Here is a 22552-nt window from a genome sequence, read left to right on the forward strand (position 1 = left end):
TGACACTCCACCCCAAACTTGAAAAGAAAAAACACTTCCCCTTTTCACATCCATTTGATCAAATTTTATTAAATTAATATTAAAAATGTTGTGTACTAACTCATCCTTTGCTTAAGGCCATGTCTCCAAAATTATCCTCCATTTAAAAACTAAAATTCTTTGTTTTAAAGTTTATAAAATTTTAAGTATGACTTCTGCTTTTTTTTTTTTTTTTTTTTAATGGATTATGGAGAGATTTGTCATTGCAGATGTTTTGGTACTTGATAAATATTGCATTTTTATTTTAAATTTACCAATTATATTTTTTACTAACCATGCTTAAACTTTTGTAAAAAAATTCTTATGAAAATTTAAAATATTTTGTTACTAATATAAATAAAATTGAGTGTTAATTTCTTCAAACTTGAAGGGAAGAGAGTGTTGTGCGAGCAAGTAATCTAAGGACATTCTAAGGCCCATGGGCCTTGCTTGAGGATGATGAAAGGTCCATTCATGCGTCAACTCAAGTTTGACATGTGGGTTAAGACTGAAGAGGGAAGACGTTAAAACCACTCAGGTTCGGATTAAACTTAGAATAAGAGGTCCGAGGAGGAGGCAAGCAAGACCATCGTCCGAGGAACCCGAGAAGCAAATGCACCTTGGGAGTACCTTACTCAGTTCCCTACTCCAGAAAGTAAAGCACGATGGAGGGCACCAGAGTCATGCAAGCAACGAAAAAGGGAAATATCTGGGAAGGTGGCCATTACTTCTACATTCAATGCTCTGCACCAACTGAGCTGGCCACATTTATGAGGAAAAGACACCTGAACAGTGACTGCACAGCTCACAACTCTCTTTACCTCCTCCAAATTGGTCTTGATGGGACAAGCATCCCAGTGATTCCCCTTAGACATACAGGTGGAGGGCTGAGATGCAACAGAAAAAACTATATAAGGAAAGGAACCCCTAGAAGAAGGGATGGACATTTTATGAATTGAGAGAAAGAGAACTTAAGATCTTACTATAAGAACTCAATTTTGACTATTAATGAACAATCCATCCTCAGGCCTACCCAAGGAAGACTTTACACTAAATCACTGCTTCATTCGTTCATATTAATTACTTTGTCCTTTTATCCTCAAGTTTGTGATTTACTTAGCATTGCAATTGACTTGGAAATTCTCACTCTCTTACAAATTTATTGTATTGGGCTTGTAGTACTGGGTGCCACTATTCTAAGTGGGCTTGAGCTATTCTTTGGGTCCTTACAAGTGTAATTACTCCAAAAATAATTCTATCAATATTTAAATTTATTGGACTTTATATACATACATACATATAGGATTAACTTTTAGGGGATTTTTGGGATATTTTAAATGCATTATTAAATGGATTAAGAAGCAGCTGAATAGTTGTATTAATAATACTATGCACATCACAAATTCCCTCTTTTTTCCTTTTAAGGCGTTATGTTCTAAAGTTTGTTTAATTTTAGTATTTTATATTTAGTTCTTGGCCCACCCTTCAGTTGGTTTAGTTCTAATATTTCACTTTGTAGCTGGCCAACCTCTGCAGCGAGCTTTAGATCCATTAGAGGCTAAAGTCCATTTGAGTTAATTAAATTATATTTTTCCTTGTTTTGGTTTTAAATTTAACAACTTATGTTCTTTCCTTATATGATTCAAAAAATTATGTTTTCCCTTGTTTCGGTTTTAAATTCAACAACTACTGTTCTTTCCTTATATAATTCAAAAAAAAACTAAAAATATTATAGGTGTATAACATGAGTCCAAATCTTCTGTCCTATTTTTCTTACTCCACCCTATACTCCACTAATAAAAATTTGCCACATACACACCTATTAAATTCAAATATAATTTTCAGCCTTTTCTTACTTAGTTTCCTAAAATAAATTTAAAAAAAAAAAAAAAAAAAAAAAAAACTCAAGCAATCCCAACCACCACCACCGGTCCTCCACCTCCACCCTTGCCAGCCACTGTTAGCAACCTTCGCCTGTACCACTATGAATGGATCGTCGACGACATCAACCGCCACCCATGACAGAGGAAACCAAAGGCTCAAATCAAAAAGTTCTCTTCAATCTTTACGTTTCTTTTGCCTCCTCTTCAATCTTTATGGCACTGACTATTTTTCTTTTTTCATTCTTATCTTTTAAATTACCACAGCACGCATGGTTTCTAACTTTTAATCCAAATCAGTGAATTATTTTTGGCTTGGTATGGTTCATAAAGATGCAAATCTGGAGGAAACAGTGAGTCATAGAAGAGAGGAGCTAACGGAGAGTTAAGAGAAATGTTTGGGTTTGTTGAATTAGGTGGTGTGGTTCGTGTGGGCTTGGTGGTGGTGGATGGCAGTGATTAGCGGTGTAGTTGATGCCGGCGATGGTTGTTGGTGGTGGTGGAGGATCGCTGGTAGTAGGGGACGTTTTGGGTTTTTACTTTTATTTTTCTGGGTATATGAAAAAAAAAAAAATAAATAACATAAAGTTAAAATCTAATTAAATTGGGAGACACATGGAAAGTTTTGATTTGTGGAGCATAGAGTAGAGCAGAGAAAGTGAGACAGAGAATGTGGACTCGTATAACATCTAGAACTTTTTCCTAAAGATAACATTAAATAAAACCAGCAATAACATAAACATAAACAAAAAAAAAATTGTTTCCTCGTAAACATATTTTTCTTTCTACAAATACATATCTTAGAAAATAAAAAAATAAAATAATTATAATTCTATCTATATGTAAATTTATTAGGCTTTTTACAAATTAATTTATTGAATATATATACACACACATATACATACAAGATGCTTCCAAAGCCACTTTTGGAGCCATTAGGAGCTAAGTAAAGCCTGTTTGAGTTGATTCAATTTATGTTCTCCTTTGTTTTGGTTTCAACTTCAACAACTACTCTTTACATAGATAATTAAAAATAATCTAAAAATGTTATTGGGACCATTGACTATAGGATTTAAAAGTGAAATTTTTATGTTTAAAAATTTAAGTTTTAACTTGGTATGTTTGACATTATAGGGTTTTTATTTGGATTGCCCCAAAACTATAGGGTTTAAAAGTGAAATTTACACTAACAAGAAAAAAAAATTGTACTTGGTTCTAATAGGAAATGTACGAAGCTCCTAATGCCTATAAAATATAAGACATTAGTACTCCTGCACTAAAGATCTTCCTTAGTTGATGGATTGATATGAGAGCTTTCCAAAATGATTTGAATGGAAATTAATCCTTAAAAAAAAAAAATAAATAAGGGTAAGAAGAATGCAAATTCCAAATAGATAAAAACACACAATATTCTTCCAAAGTCTAAACTATTAGAAGGAAAATTATTATATTGCCCTATTAAAAATAACCAAATCACAAGCATTAAATGTGTCCTTTCTTACGTTCCCCAACCGAAGATAACCCAACTTAGGTGAAGAAAAGCAAGATAATGAAATGGGTCACAATTAGCATTAGACCTTAATAGCATGAAATTTATGATACAATGACAATCTAACAATAAAAAAATCGACACATTGTAAAATCTAAAAGAGATAAATAACATACATGACAGTATGGCACAAGGCATTGAGTTATTTGGATTATGAATTATGTTCCATTCCCCAGAGTAAAGGGTATATGTTCATATAGAACAAACTAAGTAGATGCTCAACATCATAGATTGAATTCCCATAGTATAGGAGTAACTTGATGCATTTAGGGTTCTAAGGCAAAAATTGATTATCTTGTTTTAGATGCAAAATTACTATTAATTAATGTGAACCACAGATATTTATTTTTTTAGAATGTTTATAGACAAAAAATTGGACAAAACTTTTCACACCTGTTGATGTGTCAGATTGATAGTGGTAAATAAAAGAGTAATGTTAGTGGTGAACTTATATGAGAACTCGTAAAAGTTTGCTAACTGAACTATTGTGAAAAATGTTGTGAATTTTTTTGTGTATTGATCTTTTTTTTTAGAAGTGTTACATTCACAATTTTTTCATAACAAATATTAAGTGTTAAGTTGTTAGTGGTTCTAATTTAAACCCACTACTAATTTTTTTTTTTTTTTTTGCTATTAATAATAGCCTGTAACAACTTACTACTTAGAATTTGTTATAAAAGTGTTATGACAAATGTTGTAGATGTAGCATTTCTCTTTTTTATTTTGTTTGTTTTTCATTTGATAAAAAATATTATTTTATTTATTGACTAATATTTGGGTTTAATACTATTACAATGAAATAAATAACTCTATTAATTAAAATTTTGGGGCTTTTTTTTTACTTGGGGCCTTAGGTGACCACATCAATTGCCTATACCATAGAGCCGGCACTGCCAAAGTATAAACATAAACATAAACAAAAAAAATATTATTATACTCATAAACATATTTTTACTTTTACAAATACAAACCTTAGAAAAGATATAAAATTTTTTTAAAAAAATTCTATTAGACTTTATTAGGATTTTTACAAATTAATTTATTAATTATATAATCATTTTAATATTTTCCACTAAAATCTATAATTTAATTTAGAAATGGAATTACAATCAAGCCTATGGGCACTTAAGACAATTATGGTTAATCTTGTAGTTATCCTTTTAGCCAATTAACCTTGGCTAAATTAATTCCACTAAGGTTTGTTCAATCACAGTTATCACTTATCACTTTCTTTTGGTTCTTATGGGTGATTTTGTAATACAATAGAAGAGCTTGAACCTCCAGGATTGGAAGTTTTAAGAAAATATATAAACCTGGCAGTTTGGGCAATTGGTCTTGTACTCCTTCAAGCCATGATTTCATCTTCCTCTAAATCTTTGATACACATGTTATCGGCCAAAGAATCAGAAAACAAGCTGGGTCTTCGGTAGAGCAATGCATAGAATGGCTGAACTAGCACCAGGAGGTTTCGGTTTTGAAAATACAATTGGTGCTTTCCCAAATGATGGAACTTGCTATTGCTTTGGAAGAGAGTGGAATGCCATTTATTTGGGTCATTCGGCCACCTATTGGTTTTGACATAAATGGTGAATTCAGAGCATACTGGTTATCAGAAGGATTTGAAAATCGATAAGAAAAAACAAACAGGGCTTGCTAGTAAATAACTAGGCACCCTAGTTGGAAATTCTGCCACACAAAGCGACTGGAGCATTTCTTAGCCATTGTTGGTGGAATTTAGTGATTGATAGCCTAAGCCAGGGAGTGCCAATCATAGGTTGGCCATTGGCAAGAGAAAAGGCATATGGCGAATAACATCTCTTGATTTTTATTGCCTTGAAATTAATGTGTCATCTTCATCTATAATTTTGACAGTAAACAAAGTGACATATAATATAAGATTCATTTAGAGTAGCTCATTTTCATGGCTTTGTTTTGCTTTTAAAAAAAATGGTAAAAGTACAACTCTTCTTCCATCATACTTATTAATATATACTCCATACACATAATGTCTATAATTTCATGCACAATGTCCACATTTTTTTGATATCCACATTAGTGACAGAGTCAAGAATTTATGTGTGGAAGGGGTGAAGGGGGAGGAATGAAGAGGTTGGGGGGGGGGGGGGGGGGTGGGGGAATAAAAAATATGTGATAGTAAAGTTTGATTTTTTTTTTCTTCTTTTTGTTTATACCATTTGCTTATCATATATTGTAGAATTGAAACCAAAATACTTTAAAAACAAAACAAGATGCAAATGAAATATTTTGTAACTCAATATGTGTATAATAAAAACTAGAGGTAATTACACTCCCCTCCTTTAAGGTGTTGGGAAATGAGTCAAACGACATTTCACCTTAAACTTGAAGGGAAAAACATTTTCCCCTGTTGACATCCATTTAATCAAACTCTATTAAATTAAAAATGTTGCGTACTAAGAGCATCCACAGCAGTGGAGCTAAATTTTTAGCAATTTAGCTCCATCAAAAGTTACTTTATCTATTTTACCTACACACATGCTGCAGCAGTGGATCTATTTTAACTTTCAACATAATAAAATAATATAAATATCACAATAAAATATTATAACCACTACAATAAAATAATATATTTCACTACCAAAAAAATATCACACCACCAACCTCAACCACCTCTACCATCAACCACAAGCACAACCACCACCAACACCACCACCACCACCACTACCGGCAGTCCATAGTAAAAAAAAAAAAAAACCCACAACGAGCACAAGCCCACTGCCACAAACACAAACACAAGCCCACTTGCCCACAACAGATCGGAAAACACATGATATAGCAGAGAGAGGATGGAGCTCGGACGTTCGGCCTTTGAGGTGGAGAACGCAAAGAGTGGTCGGCGTTGGGCAGAAACAAAGTGTGAGGAGTGGTCGGCACTGGGCTGGGCTTCGGTCGGCGCTGGGCAGTCGAGCTAGAGAGATGAGGGATGAGGGAGATGAGGAAGGCCGGCGAGCTAGAGAGAAAAAAAAAATTGAGGAAGAAAGAAGAAAGAAGAGAAGCCGGAGAGAGAGGGAGAGAGAGAAAAGGAATGGAATATTTTAATGAGAGAGGAGAGAGAAGTGTAATAAAAAAAATATATATATTTTTTTTTAGCTTTGAGCTACAGTGCACATCTAAAGATAGATGTGCATTGTAGCTGAGGAGCTAAATTTTTTAGATTTAGCTCCTCTGCTGCGTGAAGGTTTTTTGATATTTGGAGCTAAAAAAAAGCATTATACCTATATAGCACCACTGCTGTGAGTGCTCTAACATATCATTTGCTTAAGGGGAGGTTTCCAAAATTTTCCTCTATTTCAGAATTAAAATCCATTGATTTAAAATTCTCATTAAAATGTATTTTAAAATTAGTATGACTTTTTTATTTTTTTTAGTTTGTCATTGGGTTGTGGAGAGATTTGCCGTTCCAAGTATTTTGGTGCTTGATAAATTTTGCATTATTATCAACAAATTTCATTATGTTTTTACTAATAATGGTTAAACTTTGGTAAAGAAAATTTCATAGAAATTTAAAATATTTACTAATATGAACAGAAGGGGGGAGTTTTATTTTCTTCTAACCTCAAGGGAGGGGAGTATAATTAGTTAATTACCCCTTAAAAAATTTCATTAAAAAATATTTAAAAAAAACAATTATGTACTTTAGTTAGTTGAAATCATTAAATAATGAGAGTCGTATCTACGGAATATGATTGTGTCACTTGTTACTATTGATCCCGTGGATTCTTCGGAGATTGGTTCTATCATCTAGCTAGTTACTTCCATTTTCTACCATGGTTCTCATACCCAAACCGGACCGTATGATCAGACCTGGTTAACCATGAATCTCTCACCATTGCGGTTCTTTTAACCCTAAGAACCTCTATATGAGAAAAAAGCATGGAACTGCTCAAACCGTGGTCGAACCATGCGCGCGCACACACACACACAAGAAGAAGATGACGAAACAAAGGAAGCACAAATTCAGGTCTTCGTGGACAAAGCTAAAGTTTGGCTGCCATTTGAAACTCTTTTCTTCAAGGCTTGTGTTTCTGGGACTTCTAGAGTTGATTTGAAGATAGATGATTTTAGTACCTTGTCATTGCTTTGGAGGCTAAAATTGATTGGAAGGTGGAGAGATAATGTGTTCTAATTCTTTAGATTTCCAATAATCAGCACATGTCATCAAAATTGCCTTGGGAAACTCCACAAAGAGATAAGGACCATAGAGTCAGTCACTTCCGCATTAATGAGATGTTCTCTACCTAACCTCTTCCACATTAAATGCTTATAGACAAGCCTGACCCTCAAAATTCCTGTTACATGATGAAACAATGGCATAGCAGAGGGGTGATGGGACAAGCATCCCCTGAATCCAGCTAGAGGCAAACTAGTTGGAGAGATAAGGACGGGAAAGGTGCCTAAAAAAGGGAGGATGTGCAATAGGAAAAGGGGTTTAGAAAAATAGAGAGAGAGAGAAGTAGAATAAGACTGAGTTTTATAGCTTTCAATCCAACCTATTGTATCTCGGAAAAAAAGTTTCCATATCAACAAACAACCATTTTGTTACTTGTTGCTTTGAAATCAGTTATTTAGATCTCCTATTGTGGAATTTTTACCCTTTAGTTCTTATAAATTATTTGTGTAAGTTATCTACTTAGCACCAACCTTCATGAGTGTTTTTTATTGACGCACACAATTAGTATCCTTATGTTAAGCTTTATGGGTTTTTTTAAAAAACTTTACCTTTCTAGACTATGCTAGGGGTGCTATCTATGATAATATCTTCCACATGTTAAGGTTACAATGTGTTATTTGACAAATTTTATGTTATTTTATTTTATTTTTTCACATGGATTCATTATTGATACTACTTTTATTATACACGAGGTGAACTCCATGACTCCAGAACACCTTTTCCTTCTCTCCCTCCATTCCAAACATAAGAGTTTTATCCTTAGGTTACCTTACTTTTAATGGTGGCGCCCTGGGGCATACTCAATAAGATAACAGTAGTTCTCTCATAATGCTAAATTTTTTAGCTGTCATCATTTGCTAATTTTCATTAACGATATCAATCATATAGAAACTTGTTTTCTAAGTCTATTTTAGATGTTCATCATTGGTTAATTACAAATTTGGTTCCAGCAGCAGCTAGGATATTGTTTCTAATGAGCATCTAGTGGCAAACCGGTAGGAGATCATACCCAGATGGGAAAAAATTGGTAAGATTATCAATCATTATTGAATATGGAGACTATGACCAGTAACACTAAACATCAATTAAGAGCTTTCCACCTCTTTTTCCTCTTCTGGTGAGACAGACAGAGATTGAAACAATATGGCACGGTGTTCTCTTAAAAAGACGCTGAACTTTCTATTACAAGCTATATTGACGACTATATATACATATTTCATTTACCTATACTAGTAGTTTTACCTGTTTCTAATAGTTAATCAGCCCTTGTGTTCAAACTCAAGCAATCAGCCTTCTTCCCCAAACTCCTCCGTGAATCTCTCATGCACCTCAAGATCGGCTTTACTTACAGTTGGCTTCTGTCTTGCAAGTACTTTATCAAAATCTGCTCTTGTGATTGGTGGTGGCTGGATCTACAAGTCATACATTCCCAGAGCCAGTTACATTCAAGTCATTATATAAATTAAAAGAAGTGGATGAACGAGGCTAGAAAAGAAATACCACAAATTGACCTTCCTCCAAAGAATTGTGTAATTTTGATGGAAGAGAAAATCATCATTGAATGTGCATTAATGAAATTGAATTAGGCACATAAGATAGAGGCATGCTCTTGTTAAATTTCTCCCCCACCCCCATCCCCCCTTCTCTTTTCCACTTTTTTCTACATTCCTACTTTTCTGAAATTGACTAACTACATAAGTCACAGCATTGAATAAGTCTTTAATAGTTCTATTTAAGTTATTGATACCTAGCTCTAAATATGATTATAGTGCTAATTTTGGCAATGATTTCTGGTCTAGAGCTTTATGTAGTGTCCATTAATAATAATCTATATATATCTAAAAGCTGAAACGTAGCATTTATTATTGCTACACTCCAGTTGAGCCATATCATCGTCCACCTCATTATCATTTTTTTTCCAATTTTCCTATTGTAGGGTCTGTTTTTGGGGCCCAGACCCAGCAAGTAAGTGGTTCTGGCCCAAAGGACCCTAGACAATGAATTTATAGAGAGCGGGTTACAGAACTAGGGCTGGACGAAGTGAACGTTAGTTAATTGTATGCCATGCAACAGGTTGAACGTAAGAAAATCTTCTTTATGTCCACAGGATACTCAGTCCGAGGAGACGTATGAGTGCACCTCTTGTTATGATTAAAAACTACTGAATTCTTTTCTCTCTTTTCTTCTTAATTTCTCTCTCAATTTTCCAATCCCTTTTTCATGGGGATTTCCTTCTCTTATATAGCCTCCTTAGATTGATAAGAACCTTACACTTGTTAACCATCTGGACCCTCACTTGAGTGCCTGTCCCATCAGACATCCACCTTATCTTTCTGTGAGTTGCATTAGCCAATGTAACACTGTTCGCTTGTCTTCTCCACATTAATGCGGCTGAGAAAGTAGCTTCCTTGCATTTAATGCGGCAGTTGTGGCTGCCCCCTGGACGTCTTATCTTTTCTTCCTCCTTCCTGCTTTTCAGGACTTATCCTTATTACCAATATTTGTTTGGAATGACTCCTTATTATGGATAGGGTGCACGTTGGGCTTGTATTTGGCGCGTCCGAGGAGACACTCCTCCTCGGACGTCTCCTTTAAATAAGTTTGGACTTATTAGGGTTGGGCTAGCATTTGTTTTGGCAGCCCATTTCTCCCTTTGGTCGTAGTTGGACTCTATATAGGGCCCAACGCCCATTGTTTGACTTGGGAATTTTACCCTTACACCTATAATTGTTTTTAACATTTCGTTTTTATTTTATTTTAATATTTATACTTTTTCCAAACTTTCTCCACCCTTACCTTTTCATCTCCCCACTACATTCTACATAAATATTATTCTTCTTCTTTTCATCTCCCCACTACCTTCTACATAAATATTATTCTTCTTCTTTCTCTTCATCTTCCTTTATTTTGTCTCTTCTTATTCACACTCTCTTACTATAAATTTGTAACTATCTATTCCATTCTATGCATGGTTTTCTCTCACAAAAAAAAAGGTTCTCTCTCTCTCTCTCTCTCTCTCTCTCTCTCTCTCTCTCAATTTTTCGATGAATTTTTTATACATTTTTCTATTTATGCCAAATTACTAATCTTTGGGAATCCTTTCTTTTTTTTTTTTTGTGGATAATTACACATAACCCACCTGTGGTTAGGGCGAAAATCACTTTGCCTACCCGTGGTTTGAAAAGTATCACTTAACCCACCTGTGGTATGTTTTCGTCAATCTCCGTAACCCACCTCAAGCCCAGCCGTTACAAAAACACCTTTTAACACCAAAACACAACATAACGCGAATCAAAACACCCAAAACTCAGAAACTTTTCAAGAGAGAGACTTGTGGTGAGATCAACGTGTTCTTCGTGGTTTTTATATCTCTTTTTCAGCCTAGGTATCCTATTATATCTCTATTATATCTAGGTATCCTAAATATATAATAATTAAACATGGAATATTTTATTTAAATTTAAATCAATAAAATTATCCTTAAAAAATTGTACTCTTTTTTTCTTTTTTTTTCATTTACACTTTGTCCAAGCTTTTTCCTTACCTTTATCTTTTCATCTTCCTACTACCTTCTACCTTGATATCATTATTCATCTCCCCACATCTTCCATATCATTAAATTATTAATATTTTAATTTCTCTCCTTTTTTTTTATTTAAAAAATTAAAAATTAAAAATTTCACTTAAATTCAATAAATAAAAGTGTCCTCATAAAGTGGAGTAATACTAGGGACACACTCATTCTCAAACCCAATACATCAAAGAAAAAATATAATACAAAACAAATGCCAATTGGGAAACACTAAATTAAAAAATAATAATAATAATGAGGATATCAAACCAAATATAATATAAAGAAACTAATAGTTATGGATATACTAACTTAAGGGTAGCAAAATTAAATGAAAAAAAAAAAAAAAAACTACAATGCATATTTAATGCAATAAAATAATTATCAAATCTTGGAAAACAGTAGGTTGCCTATGGAGAGAGAGGGAGAGAGAGAAAGAGAGAGATGGTAAAGAAAAAAAAAAATCAAATGTCAATTAGTAACTATTAATTGGAAAACAAAGAGGTTGTAAGGAAAAGTAAAAATAAAAAATAAATATGACCAATATGAAGAACATTAAAAACTTTACAGTGTAATAAAATCAACTGCTACATTCACTTAAAAAATTGAATCAATAATCAATAATTAAACACAATCATAGCAATATATTTAAACTTAAAACTAATCAAACTCTAGTTCATAACTAAAAGGAGATGTTCTCATGTAATAATAGAAATTACATAAGAAATAAAGTTAGAAATGAAATTATGATAATAGTAAAAAACGTTATAAATGAAATTATGAAAAAAAGTGATAAAACTAATTAGTTACTATCATTATGAAGTAGTAGTCTATGATTTTGCACATCTAAAGAAGTGGAATATATAGAGGTTACTTAAGGTATATGTAAAGATTCACATTAAAAAAAAGATACGTAAAGGTTAAAAAATGTATATTCTATAAATAAATAAAAATGCATATGTAAGGTTTTTATTAACTTAGAAGAAAATGAAAAATCAATTATTAATAACAGCAACAACAACAACAACAACAGTAATAATATAGGGGTAATTACATTCCCCTTTCTTGAGGTTTGAAGAAATGACACTTTACCCCAAACTTGAAATGAAAAAATATTTTCACCCTTTACATTTGTTTGACCAAACTTTGTTAAATTAATATTAAAATATTGTGTACTAACCTGCCTATGCTTAAGATAGGTTCCAAAATTAACCTTAATTTTAAAATTAAATTCTCTTATTTTAAAATTTAAATTAAAGTGTATTTCAAAATATTAAGTAATGTCTTTCGCTTTTTTTTTTTCCCCTTTTCTTTTCCCAATGAATTATGGAGAGATTTGTCATTTCAAATGTTTTGGTATTTTATAAATTTGTATTTTAATTCTAAAGTTATGAGTAATGTGTTTACTAACCATGGTTAAACATTTATAAACAGATTCTTAAATAAATTTAAAATATTTTGTTATTAATATAAACAGAATGGGAGAATGTTATTACTTATTACCCCAAATATATTTCATAAGATCACCCTAAAAAAAAAAATTATCTCGCGCAATGCGTGGGTGTGCGACTAGTAATAATAATAAGTAAAACAGTTTCCTACCCAATACTTACCTTTGAAGCTAGGCCTTGTGCATCAAGTTCTTGCAAGGTAACCTGAACAGCTCCTCGTTCAGTAGGTTCGCAAGGGACCCACGTGTCGCTAGAGTTCTTTTTGAAGAATTTCGCATCACGGGTTTGACGAACAGGTTCAAATAGAACGTCTTTAACCTATCGAAAGAGAGGAGGTAGCTAACAGCTTTCAGCCATATAATATCTCAAAAGGGACACCAGAAACTAATGTAAACTGGACACTTACACAAACAGCTATGTCTGAACCTGAAAATCCTTCTGTTTTGTGAGCTAAATGCTCAAAATCACTTTCAGTTAAGTTATGAGGAGTGTCTCCAAGATGGACCTGATTAAATTAAAAACCTATTGAGGATATTAAGCAAATCATAATCTCCAAAAGAATCAATTGCTATGGCTCTACCAAAACCACAGTACCTTAAACATGTGCTGCCTTGCCTTCAAATCTGGGAGAGGGATGTAAATTTGCTTATCGAAACGCCTACGGATGGCCTGTATTTAATTTTCCTTTGTCTCAACCCCAAAGCAATGAAGGTCATAAAACTCTATAACTTAGGTCCAATGGATCAGAGTTTTCTTACCTGATCCAGAGCATATGGAGTATTCGTGGCAGCAAGAACTAGAACTTTCTGATCATCACTGCCTACACCCTGAAATGTGGTAAAGAAAATTTCCATTTGAAGATTAACAGTAGAAAAACCAAAGGCAACAACCACTGTTTAATGTAGTTAAGAACTAATGCAGGTTAAAGATAATTGTAGTAGGGAATGAGACGAAAGAGATGTGGGCTAAAGATGATGCACCAAGAATGCAAGAAGAGAGTAGGAAGGGATCTATGTCTTTGATCCAGGTCAGACTATACACTCCAGACTCGGCTATTGAGAGTTCAAATTGGAGAATTATCTGGTGGTAGGAGTTTGATCACTAGCCATTGCAATAATTTGCATATTTCACTACCATAAGATGGATTAGTGTGAGAACAGGGAAGAGATCCTATGGCCAGAATTTGAGTGAGCATGAGGAGAATGTGAAATGGAACCTGCTTTTCATATGGGCCATGGCCTAAGAGACTCAGCAATAACTAGGAGAATGCTTGATAGTCAACTAACATAGGTACAGCCTGCCTTTGTAACAAAATTAACTACATTCCAATAAGGCCCATGCACCAATCTCTAAAGTAGAAGAACCAGTATTCTGTCCTTGTAACAAATTTAACACATATGATTGTAACCTTTTTTTTTCCCCTTTTTTTGGGAGGTAGATTGGAGATAAGGCTTGAACTCAAGACCACTTTTTGTCACAATAGCTAAAACTATTAGAAAATTGTGAATTTAATCATTTAACCATTATTCTAACAAAAATTTTGTTCATGGACAAAAGGAAAGGCCTAAGAATTTTAAGCTCCAAGAATCAAGTCTAAACCCTATACATACTGGTATTGGCAGGAAGCAGAATGCATATACATATATAAATTATATGACTTCTATAATCTTTCCCTAATGTAACAGACAGATAGCTTAGCAACTGAAACAATAACTGGACCACTTATGGAAAGTAAAAGAGAAAAAGAAAATGCAGGACAAAAAAAAAGTTGATGATAGGGAAGCAATTAATATTGCATATCACCTACTAAAGTATAAGAATGTCAGTTGTATTAGTATAAGACAAGCTTGGAACAAAGCTCTTATCCACTTCCAGTGAACACAAAATACCTGCATCTGTACAAGAAGTTCTGTTTTGATACGTCGAGATGCTTCACTCTCATTGCCTTCACCTCGCTGGCCACATAAGGAATCAATTTCGTCAATGAAAATAATGGAAGGAGCATTATCACGAGCCATTTGGAAAAGATTTGAGACTAGCTTTTCGCGTTCACCCATCCATTTTGAAACAAGATCTGATGACGAAACACTGTGTATTGACAGCATCTAGCACTCATCATGTGTTGGCAACATTCCATTAATATAAAGACAAAAAAAAAAAAAAAAAAAAAAAAAAAAAAAAAAAAAAAAAACCTACATCCATGGGCATACAACTGGAAGTGTAAATCATACATGCATTTGGAAATTCAAATTCACCCGAATGATGTGACAATTACAATAAAAATCATGAGAAGCAGTCAACCCCAACCATATATGAAGTATACGAAAAAAACTATATAAAAAAATTTATTAAGAACTGCAAGCATACTGAAACTCAAATATCTTAAGTTAGGTATAAGCAAGAATTTTTGATCCATTAAATCCACATTTCATAATTTTTTTTCCTGTCATCTCACTTAGTGGACATCAGTATTCCTACTTGTTGCCTTTTAACAATGTTCTTATGAGACTATTTGACAAACAGGAGAAGTCACGGCTGACAGCACAATGAGGTAATTGGCATTGATTGCAAACTTCTTTGCTGCCTTTCTACCAAGATATGAAGAGAAAAAGGAACAAGATATGAAGAGAGCATCCTCATATGCTTACATTCACTCTCCAAGGTATACATTACACATTCTTGCGTGGTTTGTGTGCATCTTGCAAATTTCAGTGGAGATCGCATCATGGTCCCCTAACAAAGTTCTTCAAAATCTTCCATTCTAATATGCTCATTTGGAACAGAAGTTCAAATTTCCTGCTTTACAAATAAGCCTAACCAAGCCCCTGTTTAACTATGACACACTAATGAAAGCATAGAAAGCAAAGATCATCACTAAGATATGGGCATTAGTGCACAAACGAAACTTATCAACAGAAAATGGATGAGAATAAGAATGACATGTTGACCATGCACAAATGAAACCTAACCAAGTTTGTAGGCTTCTTGCATTTTATTTATTTATTCATAAATAACATTACTTGTCAAATTTCTTTGCAAGAGAAACGAAATCTCCAAACTTAATACATTTCCTTCAATGTTTTTCCCCCCCTCATAGAAGACCAAATGGAAAAATGGGAACTAGTGTAGAAATTCAACAATAAAATGGTTGATCAGTTGCTAGGGGGAAAAGGTCGATATCCTCCTACGAAGCAACAGTATTACAATACTTGCATGGTCATATTTCTAAGTAAGTAATATAGCAATCTCTCATATAATCTAAACATTTAGACTAAGTTACCTAGAAAATTGATCATACTAGAACACAGAAGATGTATGGGAACACATTACATGACCTACCCCAGAACATGGAATGATGAGGTTACACTTATACTCAACGCACATGTTGTTTCATTAGAAGTTACAATACAACAAAGCTGTCCTCAAGTTAAACCCTTATAATTTTTAGCCTGGTTCTCTCCAGAAACTCTATAAAGCATATAAGATTTTCGTTTTACTTAAAAATATCCTCTTTCAAAAAGAAAAGGGAGAAAAAAAAGGAAATTTTGGATTGTGAAAATTTGCATGTTAGAACAATGGTGTACCACATTTTAGATTATCCTGGATTGTTGTGTGCTAGTTGTTGATTGGTGCTATATGTGTAAGAGTTTTTTTTTTTTTTTTTTTTTTTTATAAGTAACTTAAAAGTTTATTGAAAGAACACAGCCCCGTACATAGGAAATGTACTAAAGAGGCAAAAACATCAAGAAATCAAAGTACAATGATCAAGCAACCTAGAAAGGGAAATACAAGAAAAAGAAGGTAAAACCAAACACCATTCGAGAAGAGTAGAAAAGAAAAAAGACTTAAAGTCAAGAATGGACCGTTCGCGATCCTCAAAGCTTCTCAAATTCCGTTCCCGCCAGATACACCACATCAAACAGTGCGGCACAATCCTCCAAATAACTATATTACGATGTCGCCTAAAATTGCAAGACCAACAATCCAACAAATCCGTTACCCTTTGCGGCATCACCCAACAAATACCAAACAAGCAGAAGATCATACTCGACATCTCAAATGCAATAGGACAGTGAAGGAGGAGATGATCTACAGATTCCCCACCCCCTTTGCACATAAAACACCACTCAAGAACAACAAAGTGCCTCTTCCGAAGATTATCTATAGTTAAAATCTTGCCTAAAGCCACAGTCCAAGAGAAAAAAGCAACCCGAGGAGGAACCTTCGATTGCCACACCATTTTCTAAGGGAAGGGAATGACAGTAGATGGGGAAAGAGAATGATAATACCCACTCACCTTGAAACCTCGACTGCAGGCAGGCTTCCAACAAAGTTTGTCAGCACGAACACCCTGGACCTTTGTGGAATAGATCAAGACCAAAAATAAATCCAAAGAAATTGACTCTTGATCGTTTACTAAGCGACGAAACTGAATGTCCCAAGAAACTCTCCCATTTGCATAGCACATAACCTTAGAGACCGAAGCCTCCCTTGTCCTACTAATATTATACAAATCTGGAAACTCCTCCTTAAGAGGACAATCCCTACACCACACATCATCCCAAAATTTCACACGAGTACCATCACCCACATCATATCGAAGGCACTTGGAAAAATTCAACTAGCCACTTCTAATGCACTTCCACAAACAAACACCATAAGCCCCCAACACAAATTTTGTACACCAACCACCCCACTCATTCCCATACTTCGCCCCAATGACCCTTCTCCAAAGGGCTTCACTCTCCCAACCATAACGCCACAACCATTTGGCTAATAAGGCATAATTAAACCTTCTCAAGCACCGAATGTCTAACCCTCCATTCTTCACTGGCCTACAAACCTTAGACCAATTTACCAAATGAATTTTACGATCATCCCTAATACCAGTCAAAAGAAAATCTCTTTGTAATTTCTCCATCCTCTTAGCCACCTTAACTGGAATAGGGAGAAGAGAAAGGAAATACATAGGTAAGCTAGTGGGGAGTCAGTGGATCATCTTCTACTTCATTGCCCCATAGCTTGTGAGTTGTGGTCGTTGGTGTTCTGTTTGTTTGGAATCCACTGGGTTATGCCTCACAAGGTTATTGAGTTGTTTGTCTTGGCAGGGTATGTTTGGACGAGATCGTAACATACATTTTTGGAGACTTGTGCATCATTGCTTGATATGGTGTATTTGGCGTGAAAGAAATGCTAGAAGCTCTGAGAGATGTGAACATTCTACACTAGAGGTTAAGTGTTTTTTTTTTTTTTGCACACTCTCCTTGATTGGAGTGTGGTTTTTTGTCATCTTTCTTGTTCTTCCCTTACTGTTTTACTTGATCGTTGTAATTTTGGTTCTTGATTTGTGCCCTCATAGTACATTCCCAATGTACTTGGGTTAGTTGTTTTCTTACTTTAATAAAATTTTTGTTACTTATAAAAAAAAAAAAAAAGTGTAGTAGACTAGTAGTGTATTATGGTAATCTTTCATCAGTAAGAAACCTATATATTCAGCATCCTCTCAATACTATCAAAATTTATCCAGACCTATAGTTTGGTAAACAAAAAAGATATTGTGTCCTTCATGGCATTTGAATGAGCACATTGGAGTTTTCCTAAAATATTTCATAGTAATTAAGGCGAACTCATTTATTATCGTAAAATAAACTAATGACTACACCATTTAAAGGAATTGATTCGTGTATCCAAATGTAATCTAACATAATGGAAGGATATCATTTTCTTGGAAATCTATAGGCTTCCAATTAACTAGTGCGGATCTTGCAACTCTCTTGTAAAGTCATCATGAATATTTGCCTGTCAAGGGCCATAAAACCAGGATCCTTTTCAGTTATTCTACTTCCAAACATTCATCGCTTACATCTCAGTGCATTGCACAATTTAAACTATGAAACTGATATTGTAAAATATTAATAAAAAATAAGCATAAGAGATCAAATGGTTCTTATATATATATATATATATATATATAAAAGTTATGTGGCAAAACTCAAAGAAGGAGAAGAAGAACTAAGATAGATGATCACATAGATTTCAAATATACAACCCACAATTACGTGTCATTGGCAACAAATATAGACTTAGTTCTAAAGTCTGCTATTGTAGTCCAATAACTTGTCATCTATAATTGTTTTATCTGTTATTGTAGTCTAGTTACTTGCTATATATTGGTCAAATTTTTACATAAAGAAAGTTGAATTTGCTTTTGTTGCCACTGCCTTTGCTAAATAGGACTTCCCCGTTCCAGGTGGACCATATAATAGAAAAGCCCTCCATGGTTTTCTCTTCCCTGAAAAAGATATCAAATGATTCTTTTATTATCAAGATGTACCATATGTGACAAGATATTTATATTAGTGGCTCCAGAAGGAAATACTGCAGAAAATGTCCTGGAAGTATGTGGCCAGTTCATGAATCTTTTAGATTTAAGCATTAAATGATAATGTCTCTTTGACTCTTCTTAATGTAGACAGTTCAAATCCCACCGTTTATTAGGAATGGAAAATCAAGTTCTTGATGCAAATTATGTTTAGAAAGTCTTCAGCATCCATACATTGGCACATATGACAAATAGCAAATGTGCCAAATAGTATTTTGCTTTTTATTAATACCAAATAGAATGTTTATCTTCCATTGACATAAATTCTACTGTCAAGCAGACAGATATAATCATTTTTTAATTCACAGCCAGGTGCAAGGGATGGTTTGAGTCTGAGCTCATGGCTAAGTAGTGTGCCTCACATATTGAAGCAATGTAAACCCCTCAAACTTTAGAATGAAACTTGATATGAAAAAGGTTTTCAAATGGGTCTTAGAACTTATTATAGTTGATATTATTACTTGATATGTATCTTTACAATTGGAAGATCAATTGGAAGATACACCATCCAAAATCTAAAAAATCGGTGAAGCAATGGCAACAATAACTCTTAAAATATCCTTTCTACCTTCTCTAAACTCAACTGATTCTTTCATGTTCAGAATTAGGCTGATACTCTGGGCCATCAAAGACCAATATTTGAGCCTTTTTGAATTCAACTGACAGAACATAAGCCCAATTAACTATAAGAATTTTGCTTTGTTGTTTGACATGAGCTGTTTATTGTACAACTTTACTACAACATGTCTTCTCCATACATATATTCAGTTGTTTCCGGTGGGATTTATTTGTACAGTTTCCATTGCAAAAGCAGAGCTTGAAAGTCAAAAATTCTGAGTAATACAATTGGAGCATATGATCTCAGCAACTGATTAACTTGAATTTATGGTACCAGTGGCATATTTTTGAATATTCATAAGCTATCAAGTGTCACCATAAACCAAATCAAGGTTATTCACATTAAAAGCATGCCAAGATTCAACAAGAAAACTAAAGCAAATAACCCCCAAAACTTAAAAATAATGATTGAGGAACTAACCAGTAAAAAACTGGGGAAACTTCACAGGCAGTATTACAGCCTCTTGCAATGCCTGTTTGGCACTCTCAAGCCCGGCCACGTCACTCCACTTCACGTTTGGTTTCTCCCTGATTATCACAGAATCAAGGCCAGCCCTAAGCTTTGCTTGCTCTAGATCCTCCGCATCTTTCCCCACTCCTCCCTTCGACTTTGTCTTTGGTTGGCTAGCAACTATTGCATCACCACTGGGGGAAGGCCCACTCTCCCCATTATCGAGAATGGCCCTTATCTCGTCTGCCCTCTTCAAATATTCCATACATTTTTGAGTAATCGCTTCCTTAATCTTTGGATTCTTCTCATACTTCAAATGAGTCCTAAAGTACTCTAATGCATTCATATAGAGCGGAAATGCTTTGCTATAGTTTCCGGCATCATCCTCCTGAACTGCCTACTTCACATACTCTATTGCGTGCTCCTTAAAATTGCTATACATCTTTTACTTACAATAAATGCATAGAAATCAAAGCCACAAAAAATAACACTCAAACTAGTTTCAAACCACCACTCCTTCCCCCTAGAACCCAAAATCCAATACTGAGTTCGACTCTCCAATGATTTCTTTTTGGTAATGATATTATACACACTCAAACTACTCTATCACAATTCTAAAACTTGAATTCTCAGATAAGCAACTTATCCACACCCTTAGAACTTGCAACCAAAAACCCAATACTCAGTAACACCTCAGATTTTCTACTAATATTTCTGATGCTTCAAAATATAACCAAACCTGAAAGTAAAATGAAATAAAGTAAAATGAAATAAACCATTCAACTTGAAATCAATCAAAAAGAAAAGAAAATAAACTGCCCAGTACTCAAATTTCATTGCATCATATATTTATGATAAGCCATTTACAATTCAAGATTTTTTATATATAAAAAAATGTAAATTTGCAATCAAACCCTGAAATCTGGTTCAAAAAGTACAGAAATGAAAACCCAATTCTCAGAATTTGTTTCTATGATGATAGTGATGTTGTTCAAGAAGCCATAACAGGTAAGCTTCACAGGTCGGAATAGAAGACTCTGAATAGAAAATTTCGGTTACAAACCTGAAATTCAAGCTTTATTTTCTCTCTGGTGCTTTGCGTTTTGATAATGAAAATGAAATTTTGGAAACAGAGAGAGAACCAACCAATAGGTGCAATTCAAGTCCGGTCTTCTTCACATGAAGAGACAGAGCCTTTAATCGTAGAAATTGCACAACTTAGATCATAATTACGTCGACTCTCAAGTCTTTTCATGTTTTTTTATTTATTAATTATTTATAGGAAGTCTTTTCACGTTTTAATTACAAATGATTGGAAAAGTTTATATTTTAGACACTTTTAAGTTTTAAGGTCTTTGGTTGAAGAGTTTGAGTGTTTTTGATATATGTGTGGGTGAAAAAGTGTATGAAAAAGTGTGTAAGTGTGTTTGAAATGCTTAAAAGATTGCTCAAAATAGGTTACCAAACGGAAAAAAAAAAAATTAATTAGAGTAGTATTTTAATTTCTTTTATATCTTTATTATTTTATAATTGAAGTAGTCTTTTAATATGTATTTCTTTAGAAACATTGACGAAAAGTGGCATTTTTCAAGTATGAAAATAGAACTTAATATATGTGTGTGTATTAGGAAATAAAAATAAAACTTGTACCATATTTCAAGAGTGGAATTTTTTCTAATAAAAAAAATTTGTAAAAAAAATTATTTTATTTTCAAAATATTTTAGTTTTATGGTTTGCTTATGTGATTTTTATTCTTAAAATATTTTAGTGCTCAAGTCAGTCCTTTTGTTTCTTTTCCATTATTCTGCTTGCTTACGAAATTTGATCCTGCAATCTCTCTCTCAATCTAAGAGAGGGAAAGAGTGATTTTTGTAGGAGATCAAAATTTTCTCTATTTGTTTGTGTTCTCAACCAATTATTAATTGTTTTATGTTTGTGTTTTGTTGCAAATTGAAGATTATTGTGGCTTATGATTATCATCGTGTTCATGTTTTTCCTTTTTAAGAGGTTTTTTTTTCTTTATATTATTATTGTTGGTATTGATTGGAGAATTGTATTTTGGACCAAGTTTTAGGATAGACATTTGCAAATTTGACAAATATGTTTGGGATATATGGTCATTTTATGTGTTGTTAAACAGGAAAAATTCATTGTGAAGGTTAAAAAAACTTGTGCTATCCAAGTATAATACATGAAAATTGTTTGGCCACATTTCACCCAACCGTTTATGGTCAAAACTCAAAACTAACTAAAAAAGAGGTTATTGCCACTCCATTAGTCACACAAACAAGTAGGAATGGGAAGGGAACGAAAAGATTAATTTGGTATGTCTTATATTTTTTTGTCATAAAAAAAAAGTTATGTCTTATATATATTTTATGAGGATTATAAGAAAAAAAAACTATTTAAATTTCTTGGATT

At 33.6% G+C, this 22552-nt stretch overlaps 1 protein-coding gene and 1 long non-coding RNA gene across 2 annotated transcripts in view; both read right to left on the bottom strand.

Annotated features, from left to right (window-relative positions):
- LOC126722699 (protein SUPPRESSOR OF K(+) TRANSPORT GROWTH DEFECT 1-like) overlaps positions 1-21371 on the bottom strand; it is a 55704-nt gene extending 34333 nt beyond the window's left edge. Inside the window, exons 1-4 of the mRNA XM_050425855.1 lie at positions 21194-21371; positions 20101-20869; positions 18866-18971; positions 14631-14767 (exon numbers count right to left, since the gene is read on the bottom strand). Coding sequence (XP_050281812.1) covers positions 14631-14767; positions 18866-18971; positions 20101-20476 — 619 coding nt within the window. The 5' untranslated portion in view covers positions 20477-20869; positions 21194-21371. The remainder of the gene's footprint in view (positions 1-14630; positions 14768-18865; positions 18972-20100; positions 20870-21193) is intronic.
- On the bottom strand, positions 8670-9680 carry LOC126722706 (uncharacterized). The gene is made up of 2 exons (XR_007654041.1): positions 9158-9680; positions 8670-9069 (listed from the first exon to the last, which is right to left on the bottom strand). It is a non-coding gene; the product is annotated as an uncharacterized LOC126722706 (long non-coding RNA).
- Positions 21372-22552: the final 1181 nt, after the last annotated feature.

This window comes from Quercus robur, chromosome 4, assembly GCF_932294415.1.
Source record: "Quercus robur chromosome 4, dhQueRobu3.1, whole genome shotgun sequence".
In the NCBI taxonomy this organism is placed as follows: Eukaryota; Viridiplantae; Streptophyta; class Magnoliopsida; order Fagales; family Fagaceae; genus Quercus; species Quercus robur.